At 44.4% G+C, this 21,954-nt stretch overlaps 1 protein-coding gene across 3 annotated transcripts in view; it reads left to right on the forward strand.

Moving 5' to 3' along the window:
• ROBO4 (roundabout guidance receptor 4) overlaps positions 1–21,954 on the forward strand; it is a 389,036-nt gene that overhangs the window by 205,537 nt on the left and 161,545 nt on the right. For all 3 annotated transcript variants that reach the window (XM_088481797.1, XM_088481796.1, XM_088481795.1), the window contains 5 exons: positions 5,924–6,045; positions 6,363–6,588; positions 10,657–10,769; positions 18,029–18,200; positions 19,284–19,466. In XM_088481797.1, the coding sequence (XP_088337923.1) occupies positions 5,924–6,045; positions 6,363–6,588; positions 10,657–10,769; positions 18,029–18,200; positions 19,284–19,466 (816 nt within the window). The remainder of the gene's footprint in view (positions 1–5,923; positions 6,046–6,362; positions 6,589–10,656; positions 10,770–18,028; positions 18,201–19,283; positions 19,467–21,954) is intronic.

Here is a 21,954-nt window from a genome sequence, read left to right on the forward strand (position 1 = left end):
TGAGGGATAGCTGTGTATAGTGAGGGGTAGCTGTGTGTGTAGTGAGGGATAGATGTGTGTGTAGTGAGGGATAGCTGTATGTGTAGTGAGGGATAGATGTGTGTGTAGTGAGGGATAGATGTGTGTGTAGTGAGGGATAGCTGTGTGTAGTGAGGGATAGATGTGTGTGTAGTGAGGGATAGATGTGTGTGTAGTGAGGGATATATGTGTGTGTAGTGAGGGATAGCTGTGTGTAGTGAGGGATAGATATGTGTGTATTGAGGGATAGCTGTGTGTAGTGAGGGATAGCTGTGTGTGTAGTGAGGGATAGCTGTGTGTGTAGTGAGGGATAGCTGTGTGTAGTGAGGGATAGCTGTGTGTGTAGTGAGGGATAGCTGTGTGTAGTGAGGGATAGATGTGTGTGTAGTGAGGTATAGCTGTGTGTAGTGAGGGATAGCTGTGTGTAGTGAGGGATAGATGTGTGTGTAGTGAGGGATAGCTGTGTGTAGTGAGGGATAGCTGTGTGTAGTGAGGGATAACTGTGTGTGTAGTGAGGGATAGATGTGTGTAGTGAGGGATAGATGTGAGTGTAGTGAGGGATAGCTGTGTGTAGTGAGGAATAGATGTGTGTAGTGAGGAATAGATGTGTGTGTAGTGTGGTGTAGCTGTGTGTAGTGAGGGATAGCTGTGTGTAGTGAGGGATAGCTGTGTGTGTAGTGAGGGATAGATGTGTGTAGTGAGGGATAGATGTGAGTGTAGTGAGGGATAGATGTGTGTGTAGTGAGGGATAGATGTGTGTGTAGTGAGGGATAGATGTGTGTGTAGTGAGGGATAGCTGTGTGTAGTGAGGGATAGCTGTGTGTGTAGTGAGGGATAGCTGTGTGTAGTGAGGGATAGCTGTGTGTGTAGTGAGGGATAGATGTGTGTTTAGTGAGGGATAGCTGTATGTGTAGTGAGGGATAGATGTGTGTGTAGTGAGGGATAGCTGTGTGTAGTGAGTGATAGATATGTGTGTGTAGTGAGGGATAGCTGTGTGTGTAGTGAGGGATAGCTGTGTGTAGTGAGGGATAGATGTGAGTGTAGTGAGGGATAGCTGTGTGTGTAGTGAAGGATAGATGTGTGTGTAGTGAGGGATAGATGTGTGTAGTGAGGGATAGATGTGTGTGTAGTGAGGGATAGCTGTGTGTAGTGAGGGATAGATGTGTGTGTAATGAGGGATAGCTGTGTGTAGTGAGGGATAGCTGTGTGTGTAGTGAGGGATAGCTGTGTGTAGTGAGGGATAGATGTGTGTGTAGTGAGGGATAGCTGTGTGTAGTGAGGGATAGCTGTGTGTTGTGAGGGATAGCTGTGTGTAGTGAGGTATAGCTGTGTGTAGTGAGGGACAGCTGTGTGTAGTGAGGGATAGATGTGTGTGTAGTGAGGGATAGCTGTGTGTAGTGAGGGATAGCTGTGTGTAGTGAGAGATAGATGTGTATAGTGAGGGATAGCTGTGTGTGTAGTGAGGGATAGATGTGTGTAGTGAGGGATAGATGTGTGTAGTGAGGGATAGATGTGTGTAGTGAGGGATAGCTGTGTGTGTAGTGAGGGATAGCTGTGTGTAGTGAGGGATAGCTTTGAGTAGTGAGGGATAGCTGTGTGTGTGTAGTGAGGGATAGATGTGTGTAGTGAGGGATAGCTATGTGTGTAGTGAGGGATAGCTGTGTATAGTGAGGGATAGCTGTGTGTGTAGTGAGGGATAGATGTTTATAGTGAGGGATAGCTGTGTGTAGTGAGGGATAGCTGTGTGTGTAGTGAGGGATAGCTGTGTGTGTAGTGAGGGATAGATGTGTGTAGTGAGGGATAGATGTGTGTATAGTGAGGGATAGATGTGTGTGTAGTGAGGGATAGATGTGTGTAGTGAGGGATAGATGTGTGTAGTGAGGGATAGATGTGTGTGTAGTGAGGGATAGCTGTGTGTAGTGAGGGATAGCTGTGTGTAGTGAGGGATAGATGTGTGTAGTGAGGGATAGCTGTGTGTAGTGAGGGATAGCTGTGTGTAGTGAGGGATAGCTTGTGTGTGTAGTGAGGGATAGCTGTGTGTGTAGTGAGGGATAGCTGTGTTGAGTGAGGGATAGATGTGTGTAGTGAGGGATAGCTGTGTGTAGTGAGGGATAGATGTGTGTAGTGAGGGATAGATGTGTGTAGTGAGGGATAGATGTGTGTAGTGAGGGACAGATGTGTGTAGTGAGGGACAGATGTGTGTGTAGTGAGGGATAGCTGTGTGTGTAGTGAGGGATAGATGTGTGTAGTGAGGGATAGATGTGTGTGCAGTGAGGGATAGCTGTGTGTAGTGAGGGATAGCTGTGTGTAGTGAGGGATAGCTGTGTGTAGTGAGGGATAGCTGTGTGTGTAGTGAGGGATAGCTGTGTATAGTGTGGGATAGCTGTGTGTGTAGTGAGGGATAGATGTGTATAGTGAGGGATAGCTGTGTGTGTAGTGAGGGATAGATGTGTGTGTAGTGAGGGATAGATGTGTGTGTAGTGAGGGATAGATGTGTGTAGTGAGGGATAGATGTGTGTAGTGAGGGATAGCTGTGTGTGTAGTGAGGGATAGATGTGTGTAGTGAGGGATAGGTGTGTGTGTAGTGAGGGATAGATGTGTGTAGTGTGGGTTAGATGTGTGTAGTGAGGGATAGATGTGTGTAGTGTGGGTTAGATGTGTGTAGTGAGGGATAGATGTGTGTAGTGAGGGATAGATGTGTGTAGTGAGGGATAGATGTGTGTGTAGTGAGGGATAGCTGTGTGTGTAGTGAGGGATAGATGTGTGTAGTGAGGGATAGATGTGTGTGCAGTGAGGGATAGCTGTGTGTAGTGAGGGATAGCTGTGTGTGTAGTGAGGGATAGCTGTGTGTAGTGAGGGATAGCTGTGTGTGTAGTGAGGGATAGCTGTGTGTAGTGAGGGATAGCAGCTGTGTAGTGAGGGATAGATGTGTGTAGTGAGGGATAGATGTGTGTAGTGTGGGATAGATGTGTGTAGTGAGGGATAGATGTGTGTAGTGAGGGATAGACGTGTGTGTAGTGAGGGATAGCTGTGTGTGTAGTGAGGGATAGATGTGTGTAGTGAGGGATAGATGTGTGTAGTGTGGGATAGATGTGTGTAGTGAGGGATAGATGTGTGTAGTGAGGGATAGATGTGTGTGTAGTGAGGGATAGCTGTGTGTGTAGTGAGGGATAGATGTGTGTAGTGAGGGATAGCTGTGTGTGTAGTGAGGGATAGCTGTGTGTAGTGAGGGATAGATGTGTGTGTAGTGAGGGATAGATGTGTGTGTAGTGAGGGTTAGATGTGTGTAGTGAGGGATAGCTGTGTGTAGTGAGGGATAGCTGTGTGTGTAGTGAGGGATAGCTGTGTGTAGTGAGGGATAGCTGTGTGTGTAGTGAGGGATAGCTGTGTGTAGTGAGGTATAGCTGTGTGTAGTGAGGTATAGATGTGTGTGTAGTGAGGGATAGCTGTGTGTGTAGTGAGGGATAGATGTGTGTAGTGAGGGATAGCTGTGTGTGTAGTGAGGTATAGCTGTGTGTGTAGTGAGGTATAGCTGTGTGTAGTGAGGTATAGCTGTGTGTATAGTGAGGGATAGCTGTGTGTGTAGTGAGGGATAGCTGTGTGTGTATTGAGGGATAGCTGTGTGTAGTGAGGGATAGATGTGTGTGTAGTGAGGGATAGCTGTGTGTGTAGTGAGGGATAGATGTGTGTGTAGTGAGGGATAGCTGTGTATGTAGTGAGGGATAGATGTGTGTAGTGAGGGATAGCTGTGTGTGTAGTGAGGTATAGCTGTGTGTGTAGTGAGGTATAGCTGTGTGTAGTGAGGTATAGCTGTGTGTATAGTGAGGGATAGCTGTGTGTGTAGTGAGGGATAGATGTGTGTAGTGAGGGATAGCTGTGTGTGTAGTGAGGGATAGCTGTGTGTGTAGTGAGGGATAGATGTGTGTAGTGAGGGATAGATGTGTGTAGTGAGGGATAGCTGTGTGTGTAGTGAGGGATAGATCTGTGTAGTGAGGGATTGCTGTGTGTAGTGAGGGATATATGTGTGTAGTGAGGGATAGATGTGTGTAGTGAGGGATAGATGTGTGTAGTGTGGTATAGCTGTGTGTAGTGTGGTATAGCTGTGTGTAGTGAGGGATAGATGTGTGTAGTGAGGGATAGATGTGTGTAGTGAGGGATAGCTGTGTGTGTAGTGAGGTATAGCTGTGTGTAGTGAGGGATAGCTGTGTGTAATGAGGGATATATGTGTGTAGTGAGGGATAGATATGTGTAGTGAGGGATAGATGTGTGTAGTGTGGTATAGCTGTGTGTAGTGAGGGATAGATGTGTGTAGTGAGGGATAGATGTGTGTAGTGAGGGATAGCTGTGTGTGTAGTGAGGTATTGCTGTGTGTAGTGAGGGATGGCTGTGTGTAGTGAGGGATAGCTGTGTGTGTAGTGAGGTATAGCTGTGTGTAGTGAGGGATAGCTGTGTGTAGTGAGGGATAGCTGTGTGTGTAGTGAGGGATAGCTGTGTGTAGTGAGGGATATATGTGTGTAGTGAGGGATAGATGTGTGTAGTGAGGGATAGATGTGTGTAGTGTGGTATAGCTGTGTGTAGTGAGGGATAGATGTGTGTAGTGAGGGATAGATGTGTGTAGTGAGGGACAGATGTGTGTAGTGAGGGATAGATGTGTGTAGTGAGGGACAGATGTGTGTAGTGAGGGACAGATGTGTGTAGTGAGGGATAGATGTGTGTAGTGAGGTATAGATGTGTGTAGTGAGGGATAGCTGTGTGTGTAGTGAGGGATAGCTGTGTAGTGAGGGACAGATGTGTGTAGTGAGGGATTGATGTGTGTAGTGAGGGATAGATGTGTGTAGTGAGGGATAGATGTGTGTAGTGAGGGATAGATGTGTGTAGTGTGGTATAGCTGTGTGTAGTGAGGGATAGATGTGTGTAGTGAGGGACAGATGTGTGTAGTGAGGGATAGATGTGTGTAGTGAGGGACAGATGTGTGTAGTGAGGGACAGATGTGTGTAGTGAGGGATAGATGTGTGTAGTGAGGTATAGATGTGTGTAGTGAGGGATAGCTGTGTGTGTAGTGAGGGATAGCTGTGTAGTGAGGGACAGATGTGTGTAGTGAGGGACAGATGTGTGTAGTGAGGGATTGATGTGTGTAGTGAGGGATAGATGTGTGTAGTGAGGGATTGATGTGTGTAGTGAGGGATAGATGTGTGTAGTGAGGGACAGATGTGTGTAGTGAGGGACAGATGTGTGTAGTGAGGGATTGATGTGTGTAGTGAGGGATAGATGTGTGTAGTGAGGGATAGATGTGTGTAGTGAGGGATAGATGTGTGTGTAGTGAGGGATAGATGTGTGTGTAGTGAGGGATAGCTGTGTGTAGTGAGGGATAGATGTGTGTAGTGAGGGATAGATGTGTGTGTAGTGAGGGATAGATGTGTGTAGTGAGGGATAGATGTGTGTAGTGAGGGATAGCTGTGTGTGTAGTGAGGGATAGCTGTGTGTAGTGAGGGATAGCTGTGTGTAGTGAGGGATAGATGTGAGGCCTTCTATAAAGCACTACCAGTAGCTATCAGTAATTACACCAAGCTTTAGCCTTGTTATTATTGTAGGTAATTTGCCTTATGCGGTGGGTTAGGCCACGTGTAGCAATGCCGAGATGACAGCAGTATAGTGATTAGTTCTTTATATGCATATTCTTCACATTTTAATTGTCCTCCTTGTCGTGTTGGTGAATTACAGACAGGAGCGCAGTGACCTGGGTGCTGGGAACATGACGTTCTCAGGCACCATTGCTTATTTCATTCATTGACGGTCATGCTAAGATCTTCTGGGCTTATGACTGATTTGTATGTTTTCTGTGGCCACAATATGTGGCTGGAGAGTGAGATGTACGTGTCATTGCTGTGTCATGTGTTTGTCTTAGATCCCCTGGACACTGGTCAGAGGGACAGGCAGATGGAAATCATTGCAGAGTTATCCAATGTCCGAGTCTACCTAGACGTGGTCACCGTGCTGAACTCGTCATCGGTCAGGGTACAGTGGAGGGTAAGAACGCACCAGAAGCCGCACTATCCGCTATGGAACTGCAGTGCAGATGTGAGACACCTGGGGGCACCCTCTAGCATGGAACCAGGCAGAGGAGCGGGCATGCCACATGGTCAGCCGGGCATGCATTTAAGCAGCTGAATATCTCCTCCCCCCCCTCCACATCATAGGAAGAGAGAGCGGACACTACCATGGGGGTGCGGGTGTAATAATGTGGAATTAGAGTTGTAGCTAGAATCGCCTGTTTGTAATGACAGAATTGTGCGTCTCGCAGTGCGTACGGTTGTGTAACTATCACACATTGTCCTGTGACTCAGGTGTCCGCCGTGTCCCGATACACTGAAGGGTATGCCGTGTTTTATCGCCCCCATACGCCAGCGAATTCTGATTGGGTGAAATGGCACGTGGCCCCAGTTAGCGAGAACAGCGTTGTGATTCCAGCCCTGCGCAGAGGACAGCGATATGAGTTTAAAATACGACCTTATGGACGGACGGTCTATGGCGCAGACAGTAACATCAAACACATCCAGGTTCCTGACGAAGGTAACTGCGTGCCTGTCAGATAGGGGATTGGCGCAGATAAATAAGTGCACCGTATTTACGTTATTAGAATAAACATCTAACAGGCAGAATACAGTTATTACTGCAGGTGTACACATAGCAAAGACTGTGAACCTCATTCAGAGTCGATCGTTGCGGCCGCACGGTCGTAAGGGAAAAGGGGCCGGATATGCAAATGATGCACTCACATGTTGCGTCCTTAAGGTCGGATCATTAGCTGGCCGACCAAGGGGAGGATGCGGCCGTAAGACAAAAAAATACGCCCCCATCTCGTACGCATTACACGTCATGTCCGGGCATATAAGAATTAATCGCGACCATCGGGAACCATCGGAACTGGTCGTAGAGCTTAAGGCTGACCATACCCTCTCTTAAGCACTATGATCAGGTCAGTGTAAAACCACCCATGTCACGTGTGCCATGCCGCTACTTTGTTAATTATGCACTCCCATAAACCGCATGCACTCCCATAAAACGCCGTTCGCATAATTAGGCACGCCTGCGTTCGGATCTCCACCCCCCTGTTTTCAAGCACCTTCCCCTGTTACCACCCACAAACGCCTCATCCTGTCACTCAAACTACCGACCTGGCTGTGGTCAAGGAGAGAGAAATTTGTGATCGTAGCAGCTACTTTGCGCATGCCATTGTGAACTTTACGCATGCGCAGTTCAGCGAACATCGGTGGCGTACCACCGTGCGGCCGCAACGACCGACTCTGAATGAGGTCCAGTGTGTAATGTAATGGATCAGCACACCTGACCTCCATCCTTCAGGGGAATAGCAAGGTACACCAACAGGGCCACAGGCACGGAATCCTGCTTTACTTTCACCAAAATATTCATACTCTACATATGCATATATGTGACCAATATATATATATTTATACACACACATCACACTTCTTCTGTGACTGATGCAGCAGCAATGGGGACCCAACATGTTTCTCACTGATGTGATGCACCCTGACAGTTTATTTGAAGACACAAACTTTTAACAAGCATGTCGCCCCCCCCTCCCCCCTCCCTTTTAGTGGGATTGTTTATGCAGTGGGGGACATTTATCAAAGCTTGGAGAGAGATAAAGTGACCAGAGAGATAGTACTACCAACCAATCAGCTCCTTACTGTGATGTTACAGGTTGTGTTTGAAAAGTGACAGTTAGGAGCTGATCGGTTGGTAGTCAATCTTCGTCCAATTTATCTCACTCCAAGCTTTGATAAATCTCCCCCAATTTGTCTTATATCTGTTACACTAATGCAAACACATTACGCAGCGCTGTACAGAAAAATGTTATCAATCCCATCAGTGGAGCATACGGCCTAAATTCTTTAAAATACACACACCACAAATACACACCACACACACAACACACACCACACACACTAAACACACACCACAAACAGAACACACACACCACAAACACAACACACACACACACACCACACACACTAAACACACACACCCCTCAAACACAACACACACCACACACACAACACACACCACACACACTAAACTCACACCACAAACACAACATACACACCACAAACACAACACACACCACAAACACAACACACACACCACAAACACAACACACACTAAACACACACCACACACACACACAACACACAAAAACCTACCAGTATGTTTTATAACAGTGAGCACAGGGAGAACATGGGACAGCACTGTTGGTGTAGTGGTAAGCATTACTGCCTCACGGCACTGAGTTCATGAGTTCATTTCCCGGTGATGTATAATCTGTGCAGAGTTTGTATGTCAGCGCTGCACAGAACACCGGAAAATGGCCACCGCGGTATTAACAAGTAGAGAAATATGTAAGGGTGGGTACACACTAGAATGACATATTGCGCGAATCACACAGTGTGTACACCCGATTGCATGCTCGCGAGGGTCGAATACCACATGCACGGCAGATCAGTGCAGTTTAATGAAGAACTGAATGAGATATTATTCCGTTGATAACCAGATATCGTTCCTTTATTCACTAAATTGCACAGTGTGTATGGGCAATCACGAAAGATCCAGGATAAAGGGAATTCGTCTGGACTATTGTCCCGATGGGCCGTCGTTCTGATGGGCGCTCCTCCCAAGACACAATAAAAAGCCCAGCTTAATCTCAGCTTAATATAAAATTTGTTTAACAAGCTTTGTAACTGCTGTCCAGGCCGGTGCATTGAAAGCCAGCTTTGGTGGTTAATGGGTTAAATGTTTATATATTTTCCCCTTACCTGTCAGGAATGAGTGTACATACCTGGTAATGACCACTAGGTGGCATGCAATATACGCAGAACAATTCTATAATGGTACAGGGTGTTCTAGCAGGGTGGCTAGTAAGGAGATTATTACTGACAACTTCTCACAAACTTTGTTACTGACAACTTCTCACAAACTTTGTTACTGACAACTTCTCACAAACTTTGTTACTGACAACTTCTCACAAACTTTGTTACTGACAACTTCCCACAAACTTTCATGAAAAAATGTTTCATTTCACAGACATAAAACTTTGACCGATCCTAATGTGATTTTATACCCTAAATTACCTCTATGAGTTACAGCTTCACCCTCTGTATACTCGGCTAATTATACTGTATAGCTTTTACTCTGGGTCTCAGCATTTAACCCAAACAAAACAGATTCTGAAGGTCTCTGTATCTGTGCCGCAATGTGATAGGCTTAGTTATCTAGCTAGTAAGTATAATGGTATGCAATCATTAAGTCGGCAGTGGCATTGTCGACATATCGTGTGTACTTCAGTATCATCATCCTTCACGTTAAAATGTATTTCCCCCTTCAGGTCTTTTTAATGTATTGGCTTTTGTACTTGTATTCCTGCAACTTTTTCTCTGTGCTTTCCATGTGTAGTCACTATCGGGCATCGCTGTGCTGTATTACTCTCTGTAATGGATAAAGCTACATGTAGTGAGTATATGTGTGTGTCTTATCCCAGCAACTCTGCCTGATGATAGCAATACATGGCTGCAAACCACAGAAAGTAGCTACCAAGGAAAAGAGATGTTTAATGCTAGAAACGTTACCAGGCCTCCTCGATAACCGCATTGTATGCCACGTGGCTGCGCTGTGCCGTGGTAATCGCCAACTGGAGAGCAGTAGTGTCGGCTTATATAAGAACCTAAACAAAGATAAGGTGCCTTATTACAGGCCACCGGAGTTATTAATGTATTGGCTTTTGTACTTGTACTCCTGCAACTTTATCTCTGTGCTTTTCAGCCATGTGTAGTCACTATCGGACATCTTTTGTATTTGTGACGTTGTGCAGTATTACTCTCTGTAATGGATAAAGCTACATGTAGTGAGTATATGTGTGTGTCTTATCCCAGCAACTCTGCCTGATGATAGCAATACATGGCTGCAAACCACAGAAAGTAGCTACCAAGGAAAAGAGATGTTTAATGCTAGAAACGTTACCAGGCCTCCTCGCTAACCGCATTGTATGTCACGTGGCTGCGCTGTGCCGTGGTAATCGCCAACTGGAGAGCAGTAGTGTCGGCTTATATAAGACCCTAAAGAAAGATAAGGTGCCTTATTACAGGCCATGGGAGTTATTAATGTGAAAAACAAAAACATTCCTCAGCTTATTGCACCTCCAGTGTCAGATGGTGCCATCCTTGCTCCTTAATAAGACAGCTACTTATAAATGTCACTGGTATCCTAACCCCAGAGGTGCTGCATAGACTGCACTGATGATGTGGAAACGTATAGGACACATTACATCCCTCTCCTGACACCCGTCTGAATTCCGCACGATAGACACATATTGCTACTATCCCCACTGTCTGTGCAGCACCTCGTGACCACCAACATGGCAGATCATTCCTCGCACACCATAATTGCGGTGGTACAGTAATTCCGAGTGATGCCCGCAGCAGCACCTCGTGACCGAACATCGCTCAGAATTAAATGCCCCCCCCCCAAGGATGGTTTGTGCATGAGCACAGGTTCCGCTTGTGATCATTGCACCGTTACTCTGAATAAGATAATAAGTCATATAATTGTCACCTCTTCTCCTAGTTCCCGGCTATGCTCCTCAGGACGTCAATGTCACCGTGGCTGGCGGTGGGAACGGGTCAGTGATTGTGAGCTGGGAGCCTCCTACACAAAGCGGGGACGTTAAAGCTTATAAAGTGAGTCTTCCTGTCCATCACTCGTATTGTCTGATAGATTTCTGATGTTTTATGCTTTCCTATAACATACGAGGATTGTTCAAAAAGTAATGCCTAAATCCTCACAACTCAAATTTTATTATAGATACAGAGTTGAAGATTTGCAGTAAAATACTTTGAAGTCTTAGTAACAGAATGACTCTACTCAAAATATTCACCATCTGCCCTCAAACATTTTCTCCACCTCTCAACCCAAGCTGTGAATCCACTTTGGAAAAATTCCAGTGGTTGGTGTTTGACCCAGGAACATATGGCGTTTTTAACAACCTCTATGTCTTCAAAATGTTGACCACGGTAACTGTTTTTGAGAGGGCCAAACAGATGAAATTCAGAAGGGGCCAAATCAGGACTGTATGGTGGACGTAGCATTATTGCCACCCCATTTTGGCAATGGCCGCAGATGTTGCCATCGAAGTGTGAGGTCTGGCATTGTCATGGTGTAAGATGACATTTGACAGTGGAATTGTTGATCTTTTTTTGCGGATGGCTTCTTTCAGCTTCTTAAGTGTAATAATGTATCGATCACTGTTGATTGATTGGTTTGGTTCCAAGTAATCGATGAGAATAACACCTTGGCAATCCCAGAAGAATGTGGCCATGACTTTGTTTACGGATCGCTGTAATTTAAACTTTTTTGGCCTAGGTGAACTTAGGTGTTTCCATTGCTTTGATTGGGCCTTTGTTTCTGGGTCATAAAGGAATACCCAGGTCTCATCTCCTGTAATGACATGTTCCAAAAACATCTCAGGGTTGGCTTCAAAGTTGGTCCAAAGGTCATTGCACACTTCCACCCTCTGGGCCTTATGATCCCTGGTTAATTGCTTTGGAACCCATTTAGCACAAACTTTACGATATCCCAAATCATCGATTAGTGTTTCTACAGTGCCATGGATACATTCCAGTTCATCACTGATATCTCTGATGGTCACACAATGGTCTTTCTGAATCATGGCATCGACTTTGTGTCGGTTCTTTGCTGTCACTGCAGTTGATGGTCTGTCACACAAGGACTATTCTCCCGATTGAAAATGCTTCATCCACCTTCTGACATCGCTATAGTCCATTGTACGCTCACCATACACTTTTTTCAGTCTTCTGTGGATTTCTGTAGCACTGCAGCCTTCTTTTTCCAGAAATTCAATGACGGCTCTTTGGGCCTGATTCAGAACCACTCGCGAGCGGCTGTCCGCTCGCAAGTGGGTCGATGGTCTGCACTGAGCATGCGCACGACGGAGGGAGCTCCGTCGTGCGCATGCGCCAGACGCGACGAGCGAAGGACTTTCCTTCGCTCGTTGTGTCTGATCAAAGGGGGCGTGCTGTCGATGTTGATTGACAGCACGCCCCCTTTAGTGGGCGTGCCGGGGGCGTGCCTCCCTGACGGGGGCGTTCCCAAGGGAACGCCTCCCGTCAGAAGCCGGCCCACTGACATCACTAGTGATGTCAGTGGGAGTGATTTTGGCTCTGATAGAGCCAAAATCACTCCGGGCCTTGCGGTTGAAAACCTCAACCGCTGGCTCCGGCTCGCAGTTTCGATGGTCGCGATCATCGCGGCCACCAAACTGCACGCTCGTATAGGTTGTGGGTGGTGACCCACAGCTATACGAGCGTCCAGGAGGACGCTCCATAGTTATGGAGGACGGCCCTCATTCAGAGCGTGCGCTCTGCTCAGAGCGTACGGCTCTGAATGAGGGCCTTTGTTTCATCTTGGATTCCATGATATTTCTTGGACTACCTAAACACAAATACATATATAGTTAGCAGACATATTAAAACTACACACTGACAAAGTTTCAAATAAATGTTGCGTATTATTTCAGAGTTATGAGCATTTAGGCATTACTTTTTGAACAACCCTCATACATTCCGTCCGTGGCGGCATTTACTCCTGAACACAAGTGCCTGCTTGCGGATTCCTATCGCCAGACAGCCGTACACCCCGATCTGGCAATCACATGTGATCCACAGATATCTGATTTATGTTGAAAATTCTGAACTTATTATAAATTCAAATGACACTTTCTTATGAACAGACAGACTCTGTGGCACCAGTCAGTCACATATGACAGATGAGTATGTATTAATTATATTTTCATTTTCATTACGAATTAGCATATACTTACCTTGAAGCACCAGCGGAGAGCAGCACATGTAATGAATTAATTCTCTGCTGGCCGAGTCTCGGGCACACGGGAGGCTGATGGGTCCGGGCAGTAGAATGGCAGAGACACTTTATCACCCGTGCAGTCATTATCCTTTATGAATAACATCTAAATATCAGTCCTGTATAACTTACCTGCTGATTTCAGTGAGACCTACATAGATAATCGCATAACAGTCATTCTAATCATGTTCTAAATCTAATTTATGTTTTTATGAATGTATGGTCTTCTTATTTAATCTAATTTCTTCCAAACCCAGAACAATTCTCTTCCATGGAATAGGTGCGATAAAATAACACTTGTTACAACCTACCTGACCTGTAGCCCAGTCATTCCAACGCTGCCTCTATGGGGTTTATTTACTAAGCTTCGGGTTCTAAAACCCGGAGCTTCCAATCGTGTTTATGCCCGAAATTTTAAAAGGAAAATGCTTTTACTAGCCGTGCTTTGCTGATAAAATCATAGCCCTATTACGTTTCATGCAGAGTTTGGACACAGGGAAGAAACCATTTATTTTTTTTTGCTTTTGTGTTGAATTAGTCTTCATATTGTTCATTTTCCTGTAGACCATTGTCATCCGCACACCTTAAGGTGCATACACCCACACAACGATTTAGTAAATGAACGATTTTAGTAAACGATTTTCATTCATTTTTTCAAGGGAAAAATAAACGAGAATAGTTTACTAAAATCGTTCATTTACTAAATGTAATGAACGATTTTTTTTGAACTACAAACGATTTTTGCATATTCCCTTACTGAAAGTCGTTGCATTGGTCAGTCTGACTAAACTACAAACGTGAACGCGCATGAACGATAATCATTCATAATTTTAACGGCGGGTATCCACTTGTAGATATACAAACGAGAGCACGATTACGACATTGCAATTGTGCTCTCGTTTGTATGTCTAGTAATGTGCAGTTCACTAGTTCAGTCCCTCATCCCCGCACATGCTGAACCATCATGTCAGGGTGATTTCGGAAGCGACCAGCGGGCACGCGCATCGCTGGTCGCTTCCGACCAAAACATGCCCGATGCATGCATGATGCATGCGCGATTTGCAATCGCTTGGCTAAATCGCTAAGTAGATACCCTACATAACTCAGAAAGTGAACGATTTTTACAACGATTGAACGATAAACGATATCGTTATCGATAATCGTTCAAGAAATCGTTGTGTGTTTATGCACCTTGGAAATACAGGTGATTGATAGATTCATATATGATGCGGGGAGGTGATACCAAAAAGAGAAGTTTACAGTTGGAAACTTATTGGATATTTAGGGCCTGATTCAGAGCCGCTCGTAAGCGGCCGCTCGTTCGCTCCGAGCGATGTTCGCACATCTGCGCATGCGTATGGGTCGTAATGCGCATGCGCCAACCAGTCATTGCGGTCGGAAATCGAGCGCTCGCATAATAGCGAGTGCCTGCTAATTTGAGTGACAGGATGAGGCGTTTGTGGGTGGTAACAGGGGAAGGTGCTTGAAAACGGGGAGTGGAGATCTGAACGCAGGCGTGCCAAACGGTCAAAACGGGCGTTTTAAGGGTGTGCATAATTAACAAAGCAGCGTCATTGACCATGTCACTTGGTTGTTTCTTAGCCTGAACTGTTCGCATGATTGCGGTAGGAAAATCCAACCACAAGCACTGCGAGCAGTTCAAATGCCTTTCCATGTACTCGATTAATCAAATAAATAGCGGAGATGACGTAGGATGCGAGCGGCCATGGGGCGTCTTTACAAAATAGCGAGCGCATGTTTCGTTCGCTCGCTCAGACATAGAGGTGTCAACAGACCGCAAAGAGCGAGTGCTCAATTTAAATAGCCGGCCCCTTTTTCTGAACGAGCGAGCGCAAATAGCGTCCGGCTCTGAATCAGGCCCTTAATTTCCTAAATATCTGTAAAAGACGGTAGAGCTTAACGACGAATTTCATGGACATACATTTGTTTAAGCAGGTGTTATCATTAGGACCCATCTTATATTTTTACTGTGAACATCGGATTTTGGGCTTAATTCAGAGATTGACACCAAAGCGATTTTTTTTACTCAGATTGAGCGATTGTTTGCCCTTGCTCGTGTGTATAACCCGCGCTGCGATTGATTTGCGATTCTGCATGCGCATAAAACATCGAACCCATTTGAAAGTGAGTGACAGGCAGTCAGGGTTTGGGGGAGTTAACAGGGGGGGGGGTCTTTAAAACGCAGGCGTCTGACAACTTGAAAGCCATTACATGGGCATGCACAAATTAGCCCTTGCCATCTCCTGCGCATCATGAGAGCCCTCTGCGTGTCAGGAGAGCTGGCGAGTCTGCGGCTGGTCAGACCCGCCACAAAGGCAAGATGGCCGCTCGATGTGCGTCGATGTTTCCGATATATACACAGGTAAGCGACGTCATATACATATGAGAAGGCAGCGTTGGGCGTCCCTATGCCCGGGTATGCTTTGGAACTATTAGCATATTTTTGCAGCTGCGTCCGTGTGAAATCGCAGCTGCGACCTCATTAGCGGCCATTTCTGAATTAGGCCTTTTGTTCGTTTAAACATATCGGAGCTGTCCGTTAAATGCCGTTAGTCATAATGGGCTGGGGAGAGTGGATAAAAGCTAACGCGGGCTTGGAGTGTTACTCTGATAAATCTGGGGAGCGCTGCGTCCATCTGCGCCTAACCGTAAGCAGCGTTTCTCAGACTCGCAGAGACTGCACAGATGTGCGAGATGGATTGTGCCTATACTGTACATCCTCTAACCATGCTCTCTAAGGCGGGCACCATGCCATCCAGGGTTGGTCCTTTGCAGGATCTGAATGACAGCTGTTCCCACTCTCTGTTTATTAAGAGGCGATCACTCTCCATCTGCAGCACTCTATCTTATTAAGCTTTACGTCTTACAATTAAACATTTTGAACTTTAGTGACGATATGGGCGAATATCATCTTGATTGCGTTTGGGAATCCTCTCCCATCCTAGGCGGAAAGTCAATGCAATGTAATAGGCGGTAAAGTATCGCCTTTGAATAGCAGGCGGAAAAAAGTGCAGAATTGGGGTTTTGGGGTGCAACGTTGCGGGAACCCCCGTGCAGCCTTCAGACAGTCCCCCAAAGGTAATCTGTGTCAAAAAAATTATAAAAAAAAGTTAAGGACCCCCCCAAAAATTTACTTTGAAAAAGGGGGTGAAAAAAAAAAAGTTGGGGTACAAACTTAAAACTAGCGAACTTGACTCTGGGGGGGTCCCCAAGTATGCCCCAAGTGTTTTTTTGATTGCAGGTGTTTGCGGCAGGTGGATTTTTCACGATTTTTCAACTTCACATTTTCAACTTTAAATATGCTGACCCCCATTTTCAAGTTCCCCAAATTTGCTGGGATAAGTTATTTTCTGGAAAAAACCTCCTGAATACTATTCTGCAACACATAGAAAAACGCTATTTAGCAGCTATTGAGCCCATTTAAAAACACCAAATACCTTCAGCAAGCCAAATCGGGGGGCACAATAGTGAACCCCCATGTGAGAGCATCATTTGGGGGGTGTCAGGCTGATTTCCCCAAATCTGACAGTACTTTCCGCTTGTTAAAGTTTCGCCGGGTCCCGTTTACATGTACTTTCAAATTGAATACAGGGTAAAGCGTGCATGCGTGCGATACTTTTCCTCCTCCAAAGCAGGCGAAGTCGGCGTTAAGTCTGGGCCGCGTTAACTTAACGTGGCTCGGCTCAAATTGAATACGGCTCTTAGTGTATGTATTCTATAACCTCTCTGCGCCTAATGGAATCACGTGTGCGTAGCCTTCAGCACGCTGTCCGCATTAATCCGCCATGTTCTATTAGGAAGATTCTTCATAGTGGAATCGCGTCCGTGGTGAAATCATTTCATTGTTTGCTTATTTTTAGTGCATGATCTGTCCCTGTAGTGTCTTCATATAGATTTTGCTGAGGCGCAGATTTACGAGTTTTGCCTTAGGGTGTTTGAATAATGTAAATGCTCATTTTGCATCTAATTAAATATTAACTCTTTTATATAGGACCATTTGGTTGAGCATTTGTGTACAGGAGTAGTTTCAAAAAATAGTTTTTGTTTGGTTGTAATGTAATGTACAGTATGGTACACAATGGGGGGAGCTAGGGGCGAGAAACAAAAAGCCTGATTCAGACCCGGACGCTATGCTGCTCTCGCTCGCAGTGAGCGATTTTTCGCAATCTGCGTATGCGTATCAGTCGCAATGCGCGTGCGCGAACCAGTCATTGCGATGGGAAAGTGCTCGCCTGTAGCCCGCAGTCGGGCCGCTATTTTGAGTGACAGATTGCGCCGTTTGTGTGTGGTAACAGGGGAAGGTGCTTGTAAACGGGGGTGTGGATGTGCGAACGCAGGCATGACTGACTGTCAGAACGGCGTTTAGTGGGCGTGCATAATTAGCAAAGTACCGTCATTATACACGTGACTGGGTTGTATTTTAGCCAGAACTGCTCTCAATGTTGTGGTAGGAAAAGGCTACCCCAAGTGCTGCAAGCAGCTCCGATGGCTCTCCATGTTCCCGATTACTCCTACAACTGCCGGAGATGACGTGTGTTGCGAGTTGCAAATGGGCGTCTTTATACAGATGCGAGCGCATAGTGTGGCCGCTCGCTATTACTTAGTGGGCGGCTTTAGGTGACGCAGTGCGAGCACATGATTTAAATAGCCGGCCCCTTTTAGCCAGAGAGCGGCCGCAATTAGCGTCCGGGTCTGAATCAGGCCCTGTATACAGTATTTAGGTTTCTATTATTGTACCTACAAAGTCATACAAACCCAATGCTCCTTCTGCAAGTAACAGAGAGGTGGGTGCCTTTATCACTAATAATTAGATATCACCTGTCTCTATGCTGGCGTCAAATATAACTGCGCAGCAGACAGTAGGGATGATTTCTGAGACGTATTGGGGGGGTTTATGTCACACTGCTGCTACCCTATGCCAAAATCCAGATAGCTTCTCTTTATATCATCATGCAATTGTCCTGACCAGCGATACTTTGTATCATCAGTGCCTGTGATTTACTCTAATAATAGGTTTTTATCTTCATGTGGTCCTTAGATTTTGTGCTTTGGAAATGAGACCCTTTATGAAGCCAACTGGACAGTGGACGGAGCGACCAGGAGCCTGGAGATTCCTATGTTGCCTGCTGGTGTGAAGTACCAGGTACAAGTCGCCGCCATCTACGATGCAGGGATGGGGAGACCGAGCAACCCAAAATACGTCTTTATAGGTGAGAATAGATCTAACTGTAATGGTAGACTTAGGATAATAAATACATATCAGAAAACTGTCCCCGATCAGCCCCCCTGCGGGACAGCGGGATAGCCCCCTTCTGTTGGAACTCACAGACAGACAATATGTATTGTGTTGTTGTAACATAAGCATTTGAAAACCGAGCTCCTGACCTGCACCATTCCTGAGCTGTAACGCCAGAACACAATCTGCCAATATCCCCCCTTCCTCCCCGTTCTATCGCCTCTACAATGGGAAACTGACAGCATGTTCTTTGTATAAGACTGTCCAAAACCCGTCCATGCAGACATAGGGCCTGATTCAGAGCCGCTCGTAAGAGGCCGCTCGTTCGCTCCGAGCGATGTTCGCACATCTGCGCATGCGTATGGGTTTTAGTACGCATGCGCGAACCAGTCAGTGCGGTCGGAAATCGTGTGCTTGCAAAAAAGCGAATGCCTGCTAATTTGAGTGACAGGATGAGGCGTTTGTGGGTGGTAACAGGGGAAGGTGCTTGAAAACGGGGAGTGGAGATCCGAACGCAGGCGTGCTTAAAGGTCAAAACGGGCGTTTTAAGGGTGTGCATAATTAATACAGCAGCGTCATCGACCACGTCACTTGGTTGTATTTTAGCCTGAACTGCTCGCATGATTGCGGTAGGAAAATGCTACCACAAGCACTGCGAGCAGTTCAGATGCCTTTCGATGTACTCGATTAATCAAATAAATAGCGGAGATGACGTATGATGCGAGCGGCCAGGGGGCGTTTTTTCCAAAATAGTGAGTGCATGTTTCGTTCGCTCGTTCAGACATAGAGGCGTCAACAGACCGCAAAGAGCGAGCGCTTAATTTAAATAGCCAGCCCCTTTTTCTGAACGAGCGTTCGCAAATAGCATCCGGCTCTGAATCAGGCCCATAGGCTGTACACCTTACTCCATCCCAGAAGGCTCCACACCCCTTGTCACCTGCAGGTTTTGAAAATAATTGTAACGTGTGGTTAGCTACCCCTGGCGCTGGGCAAATGTGGCCAAGACCTTAGACATTCTCCGTGTCCGCTTCTCATCAGATCAGTCATTGTCTTCTAGAATCTTCTGAGGTGAGGAAAGAAACGCAGGACGATAAGATTCCTCTGGATCTGATCCTACAAGTTATTAAACACCCGGCTTTCATAGCGTCAGTGGGTGGAGCCATATGGGTCATGCTGATGGCGGCAGTGGTCTACCTGTGTCAGCGGCACTCCAGGCGTTACAGCACCAAGAAACACAGCGGTGAGATCTCCGGTCGCTCTACTGTTTAATCACACCCCCAACTTCATTGTGTTTCCTTCTAAGAGAATGTTTGTCCTGAGAACTGTATTTATGTATAAAATCACTGACGCAAGGCTGCGGAGAGCCGGCGTACAGACCGCAAAGTGCTTACACAACTTTATGGGGGAGATATATCAAGCAATGTAAAGAGTGAAGAAGTTGCCCATAGCAACCAATCAGCATTGAGGTAGCATTTATTAAGTGCATTCTTTCAATTGATAGGTAAAAGCTGATTGGTTGCTATGGGCAACTTCTCCACTGTTTACGCTGCTTAGTACATTCTATACCTGTAACTTTACAGATGATTAATACACTCTAGACCTGTAACTTTACAGATGATCAATTCATTCTATACCTATAACTTTACAGATGATTAATACATTCTATACCTATAACTTTACAGATGATTAATACACTCTAGACCTGTAACTTTACAGATGATCAATACATTCTATACCTGTAACTTTACAGATGATTAATACACTCTAGACCTGTAACTTTACAGATGATTAAAACATTCTATACCTGTAACTTTACAGATGATTGATACATTCTATACCTGTAACTTTACAGATGATTAAAACATTCTATACCTGTAACTTTACAGATGATTGATACATTCTATACCTGTAACTTTACAGATGATTGATACATTCTATACCTGTAATTTTACAGATGATTAATACATTCTATACCTGTAACTTTACAGATAATGAATACATTCTATACCTGTAACTTTACAGATGATTAATACATTCTATACCTATAACTTTACAGATGATTAATACAATCTATACCTGTAACTTTACAGATAATGAATACATTCTATACCTGTAACTTTACAGATGATTGATACATTCTATACCTGTAACTTTACAGATGATTAATACATTCTATACCTGTAACTTTACAGATAATGAATACATTCTATACCTGTAACTTTACAGATGATTAATACATTCTATACCTATAACTTTACAGATGATTAATACATTCTATACCTGTAACTTTACAGATAATGAATACATTCAGATGATCAATACATTCTATACCTATAACTTTACAGATGATTAATACATTCTATACCTATAACTTTACAGATGATTAATACATTCTATACCTGTAACTTTACAGATAATGAATGCATTCTATACCTGTAACTTTACAGATGATTAATACATTCTATACCTGTAACTTTACAGATGATTAATACATTCTACACCTGTAACTTTACAGATGATTAATACATTCTATACCTGTAACTTTACAGATGATTAATACATTCAATACCTATTTATTTATTTATTATTTATTACCAGTTATTTATATAGCGCACACATATTCCGCAGCGCTTTACAGAGAATATTTGGCCATTCACATCAGTCCCTGCCCCTGTGGAGCTTACAATCTATGTTCCCTATCACATGTACACACACACACTGGGGTTAATTTGTGTTGGGAGCTAATTAACCTACCAGTATATTTTTGGAGTGTGGGAGGAAACCGGAGCACCCGGAGGAAACCCACGCAAGCACAGGGAGAATATACAAACTCCACACAGGTAGGGCCATGGTGGGAATTGTACCCATGACCTCAATACCTGTAACTTTACAGATGATTAATACATTCTATACCTGTAACTTTACAGATGAATAATACATTCTATACCTGTAACTTTACAGATGATTAATACACTCTATACCTGTAACTTTACAGAAGATTAATACATTCTAGACCTGTAACTTTACAGATGATTAATACATTCTATACCTGTAACTTTACAGATGATTAATACACTCTATACCTGTAACTTTACAGATGATTAATACATTCTAGACCTGTAACTTTACAGATGATCAATACATTCTATACCTGTAACTTTACAGATGATCAATACATTCTATACCTATAACTTTACAGATGATCAATTCATTCTATACCTATAACTTTACAGATGATTAATACATTCTATACCTGTAACTTTACAGATGATTAATACATTCTATACCTGTAACTTTACAGATGATTAAAACATTCTATACCTGTAACTTTACAGATGATTGATACATTCTATACCTGTAATTTTACAGATGATTAATACATTCTATACCTGTAACTTTACAGATAATGAATACATTCTATACCTGTAACTTTACAGATGATTAATACATTCTATACCTGTAACTTTACAGATAATGAATACATTCTATACCTGTAACTTTACAGATGATTGATACATTCTATACCTGTAACTTTACAGATGATTAATACATTCTATACCTGTAACTTTACAGATAATGAATACATTCTATACCTGTAACTTTACAGATGATTAATACATTCTATACCTATAACTTTACAGATGATTAATACATTCTATACCTGTAACTTTACAGATAATGAATACATTCTATACCTGTAATTTTACAGATGATTAATACATTCTATA

The sequence above is a fragment of the Taudactylus pleione genome, unplaced genomic scaffold (assembly GCF_031769625.1).
Source record: "Taudactylus pleione unplaced genomic scaffold, aTauple2 ptg000278l, whole genome shotgun sequence".
Taxonomy (NCBI): domain Eukaryota; kingdom Metazoa; phylum Chordata; class Amphibia; order Anura; family Myobatrachidae; genus Taudactylus; species Taudactylus pleione.